Consider the following 6,000-nt stretch of genomic DNA (forward strand, 5'->3'; position numbering starts at 1 on the left):
TTGTTTGTGTCTTCCTTGGTGAAGACAGAACCAAAGTACTCATTTATCTGTTCTGCCATTTCCTTGTTTCCCATTATAAATTCACCTGTCTCTGATTGTAAGGGACCTACATTTGTCTTCACTAATCTTTTCCTTTTTACATATCTAAAGAAGCTTTTACAGTCAGTTCTTATATTCCCTGCAAGCTTTTTTTCATGTTCTATTTGCCCCTCTCTAAAATAACCCCTTTGACCTCCTCTGTTGAGTTCTAAATTTCCCCCAGTCCTCCGGTTTGCTGCTTCCTCTGGCCAATTTATACGCCCCTTCCTTGGGTTTAACTCAACCCTTGATATCCCTCGTCAGCCACGATTGAACCGCCTTCCTCGTTTTATTTTTTCGCCAGACAGACTCGCACCCGCCAAGCTTCGCAGAGAGTTCTTCACTCATAGGCTGGTGTGCAAGGCCCCATCGGATGCCAAACATCCTTTGCACCACCTCGCCCAGGATTCACAGCAACTGGGACCTCAACACCTGTCATCTCGTCACCCTTTCTCCCGTCATGCAGCGACCCTCTGTGATTCCGGTTTCAACATACTAGGAGCATGGAGAACCAGCTGGGAACAGACATCGCCACCTCCTCAATTCACTGTCGGACCGAACACCACAGCCTCACCCGGCTCGGACACGCCCCGCAAAGAGTGGGTCACCCTGAACCGGCTCCACACAGGGGTCGGCCGGATCAACGCCAACGTGCATCGTTGGGGATTGTGTCCATCAGCAGCCTGCGTGTGTGGAGCAGACCAGCAAACAGCGCAGCACGGCATTCTCGACTGCACCGTCCTCCGTCCCCCTGGTGGAGGGGTAGACCTCACAGCCCTCGACAACAGCACATTGCACTGGCTACAGCGCCTGGAGGGCATTACATAACTCCTGCTGCCTCAAACACAAGAAGAAGCCAGACAGGGATGAACAATTTCTGAAGTTCATCCATTCGGTCTTTAAATCTTTGCCATTGCATTTCCAACGTCAACTCTTTAAGTATAATTTGCCAGTCTATCCTAGCCATTTCCCGTCTCTTATCTTCAAAGTCTCCTTTCTTTAAGTTCAGGACCCTAGTCTGTGAATTAACCGTGGTCCACGGTCTGAATTAACTCACTTTTGTTCTTATCCTTTTCCCAAACTTCCATCTTGCTCCTAATACACATAAAAAATGCCTCAAGGATCTCCTTTTGTACCTTATAATAAAAGGCCAACTTGCCCACACTGACCAAGGTGCCCCATCTACACTAGTCCCACCTGCCCGCGTTTGGCCATATCCCTCGAAACTAGTCCTGTCCATGTGCCTGTCCAAATATCTTTTAAATGTTGTTATCGTACCTGCCTTAACTATCTCCTCTTTCAGCTCGTTCCATACACCAACCACCCTCTGTAAAAGAAACTTGCCCTCCAGAGTAAACAGGTAAAACTCACAAGAGGTCACACTTTAAAGTAAATGTAGGGTGTGAACGGCTCCAGGTAAAGAACATATCTAAGACACGTCAATGAGGAGTTAGACTGCAGCTGATGATGTGCACAGAAATGAAACCCCCACCTTGCAGGTCATGCAACATAGCATTAAACCAATCATGCCTCACTTTCAATGGTATCATTCACAAACCACAAAACAAGTCAACTAAATTGCTGAACGATTTTTTGAAGGTCAAAACGTTAATCCACTTGCTATCTAACCCAGTGCCAAAAAGCAATTTATAAATTAGGTTGATGTAACATAATGATTGTTTGGAACATAATGTACAGGTGGGGATGGAAAGCTCTGCTCCAGGCAGTGCCTCCTCTGTGGACAAATCACGGGGACAGGCGTGTCCTTCCTCGCTGTTTGCAAGTCTCTATTCAAAACATGCACTGCCTTTACACCAGCAAGACGCAGCGTAGCTATGCAACCGTGTCACCAACACACGCTCGGTCCGCCAAACATAGAAACATAGAAAAATAGGTGTAGGAGTAGGCCATTCAGCCCTTCAAGCCAGCACCGCCATTCAATATGATTACGGCTGATCGTCTAAAAGCAGTTGCCCGTTCCTGGTTTTTTCCCCATATCCCTTGGTTCCGTTAGCTGTAAGAGCCAAATCTAACTCTCTCTTCAAAACATTCAGAGAATTGGCCTCCACTGCCTTCCGTGGCAGAGAGCTCCACACATTCACAACTCTCTGGGTGAAAACGTTTTTCCACGTCTCAGTCCTAAATAGCCGACCCCTTATTCTTAAACTGTGACCCCTGGTTCTGGACTCCCTCAACATTGGGAACATTTTTCCTGCATCTAACCTGTCCAATCCTTTAAGAATTTCACATGTTTCTATAAAATTCCCTTTCATCCTAAATTCTAGTGAATACAAGCCCAGTTGAACCAGTCTTTCATCATATGTCAGTACCGCCATCCCAGGTTTTAACCTGGTAAACCTACGCTGCACTTCCTCAAAAGCAATAATATCCTTCCTCAAATTTGGAGACCAAAACTGCACACAATACTCCGGGAGCGGTCTCACCAGGGCCCTTTACAACTGCAGTAGGACCTCCTTGCTCCTAAACTCAAATCCTCTTGCAATGAAGGCCAACATGCCATTTGCTTTCTTCACTACCTGCTGTACCTGCACGCTTACTTTCAGTGACTGATGTACAAGCACACCCAGGTTTCGTTGCACCACCTCTTTTCTTAATCTGACACCATTCAGATAATAATTTGCCTTCCTGTTCTTGCCAAATAAGTGGATAACCTCACATTTGTCCACATTATACTGCATCTGCCACGCATCCGCCCACTCACCCAACCTGTCCAAGTCACTCTGCAGCTTCATAGCATCCTCATCGCAGCTCACACTGCCACCCAGCTTTGTGTCATCTGCAAACGTAGAGATGTCACATTTAATTCCCTCGTCTAAATTGTTAATATATATTGTAAATAGCTGCGGTCCCAGCACCGAGCCTTGCGGCACCCCACTAGTCACTGCCTGCCATTCTGAAAAGGACCCGTTAATTCCTACTCTGCTTCCTGTCTGCCAACCAGTTCTCTATCCATGCCAATACACTACCCCCAATACCATGTGCTCTAATTTTGCACACTAATCTCTTGTGTGAGACCTTGTCAAAGGCTTTTTGAAAGTCCAGATCCACCATATCCACTGGCTCTCCCTTATCCATTCTACTTGTTACATCCTCAAAAAATTCCAGAAGATTAGTCAAGCATGATTTCCCCTTCATAAATCCATGCTGACTTTGCTCTGCTTTCCAAATGCGCTGCTATGACATCTTTAATAATCGACTCAAGCATCTTCCCCACTACCGATGTAAGGCTAACTGGTCTATAATTCCCCGTTTTCTCTCTCCCTCCTTTCTTTAAAAGTGGAGTTACATTGTCTACCCTCCAGTCCACAGGAACTGATCCAGTCGAGGGAACATTGGAAAATGATCACCAATGCATCCACGATTTCTTGGGCCACCTCCTCGAGTACTCTGGGATGCAGACCATCAGGCCCTGGGGATTTATAATAATAATAATAATAATAATAATTCATTTATTTTATATAGCGCCTTTCCAGAAGCTCAAAGCGCTTTACAAAAACAATCAACATAAAAACAAACAGACAAACTATCCTAACGGAAAAGCGGCGAATAAACAACGCCAGCGTCCTCTCACGTCAGGGTCCGGCAGTAGACATCAAAAAGCACAGGACACACAGATACAATTTTTACACAAACTGCCATCACAGTGATTGCTCTAGGCATACCCTCACTGTGATGGAAGGCAAAGTCTTATCTCCTCCTCATTCTTCTCCCGTGGTGCCACGAGGTGATCGAGGCTCCCAACTTTTTGAAGCCCCCACCGGGCGATGGAAAGTCCCAGGGCCGAGTCGAGCAGGCCGATGAAAGTCCTGAGCCCCCACTGGGCGATGGAAAGTCCCAGGGCCGAGCCGAGCAGGCCGATGAAAGTCCTGAGCCCCCACCGGGCGATGGAAAGTGCTGCGGCCGAGCCACGCAGGGCGATGAAGGGCCTGCGGGCGGGTCGATCATACCTCGCACTTCGGGGCGGTCGAAGTTGCTACGGCTGGAGCTCCCGAAAGCCGGTCGCCAGCCAGGGACCTGCGAACTCCCGATGTTGCGGTCTGCAGGGCCCACGGCCGAAGCCTCCGAGATGGTAAGTCCAGGCCCTGCGACCGGAGTCTTCAAGGTCGATCCCAGCTGGAGGCCGCCGACTCCATGATGTTAGGCCGTAGCGCGAACGGAGATACGACACGGTAAAGGTCGCATCTCCGTTGAGGAGGAGATTTGAAAAAAGGTTTCCCCCAACCCCCCCACCACCCCCCCACATACACAGAGTTAAAAATAAAACAAAACGTACATTAAACGATGACAATAGACAAAAAAACAAAAAAAAGACAGAGAGACTGCCGGTGAGCCGCAGCTGCAGAACACAGCCACGCCCCTCTGCCTTTAGTCCCAACAGTTTACCGAACACCATTTCCTGACTAATATGGATTCCCTTCAGTTCCTCCCACCCACTAGATCCTCAGTCTCCTAGTATTTCGGGGAGATTGTTTGTGTCTTCCTTGGTGAAGACAGAACCAAAGTACTTGTTTAACTGTTCTGCCATTTCCTTGTTTCCCATTATAAATTCACCTGTCTCTAATTGTAAGGGACCTATATTTAGCTTCACTAATCATTTCTTTTTTACATATCTAAAGAAGCTTTTGGAGTCAGTTTTTATATTCCCCGCAAGCTTTCTTTCTTGCTCTTTACCCCCTCTTAATTAACCCCTTTGTCCTCCTCTGTTGAATTCTAAATTCCCTCCAGTCCTCCGGTTTGCTGCTCCCTCTGGCCAATTTATGCCTTTTCCTTGGATTTAACTCTATCCTTGACTTCCCTCGTCAGCCACGGTTGAGCCACCTTTCCCGTTTTATTTTTTCGCCAGACAAGGATGAACAATATCTGGGGTTCATCCATGCGGTCTTTAAATCTTTGCCATTGCATCTCCACCGTCAACCCTTTAAGTATAATTTGCCAGTCTATCCGAGCCAATTCTCGTCTCATACCATCAAAGTTACCTTTCTTTACGTTCAGGACCCTAGTCTCTGAATTAACCATGATCCACAGTCTGAATTAACTGTGTCATTTTCTATCCTGATGCAGAATACCACCATATTATGGTCACTGTTGCCGAAGAGGCTTTGCACAAAAAGATCACTAACCAATCCTTCCTCATTACACAATACCTAGTCTAGGATGGCCTGCCCTCCAGTTGGTTCTTCTACATATTGGTTTAAAAACCATCCCGTATATATTCCAGGGAATCCCCCTCCTCAGAGCCGCCTTCAGTGACAGCAGCCACACCAATCAGCAGCCTGTCTTTTCGTCTTTTTCGTTATTGTTAAAATGTATTTTGTGTGTTTTGTTGCTTTTTATTGGTATGACTGTATGGCAAATGAAATTCCTCGTATGTTGCAAAACACGCTTGGCTAATAAAGTATGATTATGATTATGATTATGATATTGATAATTATGCTACCAATTTGATTGGCCTGATCTATATGTAGATTAAAGTCATCGATGATAATAGACAATAGACAGTAGGTGCAGGAGGTGGTCATTCGGCCCTTCGAGCCAGCACCGCTATTCAATGTAATCATGGCTGACCAATCACAATCAGTACCCCTTTCGTGCCCTCTCCCCATACCCCCTGACTCCGCTATCATTAAGAGCTCTATCTAACTCTCTCTTGAAAGCATCCAGAGAATCGGCCTCCACTGCCTTCTGAGGCTGGGAATGCCACAGATTTATAACTCTCTGAGTGAAACCGTTTTTCCTTATCTCCGTTCTAAATGGCCTACCCCTTATTCTTAAAATGTGGCCCCTGGTTCTGGACTCCCCCAACATTGGGAACATGTTTCCAGCCTCTAGCTTGTCCAATCCCTTAATAATCTTCTATGTTTCAATAAGATCCCCTCTCATCCTTCTAAATTCCAGTGTGTA

The 6,000-nt window shown here is 46.5% G+C and overlaps 1 protein-coding gene across 1 annotated transcript in view; it reads left to right on the forward strand.

Annotated features, from left to right (window-relative positions):
* Window positions 1–5,440, forward strand: part of LOC144592179 (uncharacterized) — a 14,047-nt gene extending 8,607 nt beyond the window's left edge. Inside the window, exon 2 of the mRNA XM_078396645.1 lies at window positions 383–5,440. Coding sequence (XP_078252771.1) covers window positions 383–906 — 524 coding nt within the window. The 3' untranslated portion in view covers window positions 907–5,440. The remainder of the gene's footprint in view (window positions 1–382) is intronic.
* The last annotated feature ends 560 nt before the right edge of the window (window positions 5,441–6,000 follow it).

The sequence above is a fragment of the Rhinoraja longicauda genome, chromosome 3 (assembly GCF_053455715.1).
Source record: "Rhinoraja longicauda isolate Sanriku21f chromosome 3, sRhiLon1.1, whole genome shotgun sequence".
In the NCBI taxonomy this organism is placed as follows: domain Eukaryota; kingdom Metazoa; phylum Chordata; class Chondrichthyes; order Rajiformes; family Arhynchobatidae; genus Rhinoraja; species Rhinoraja longicauda.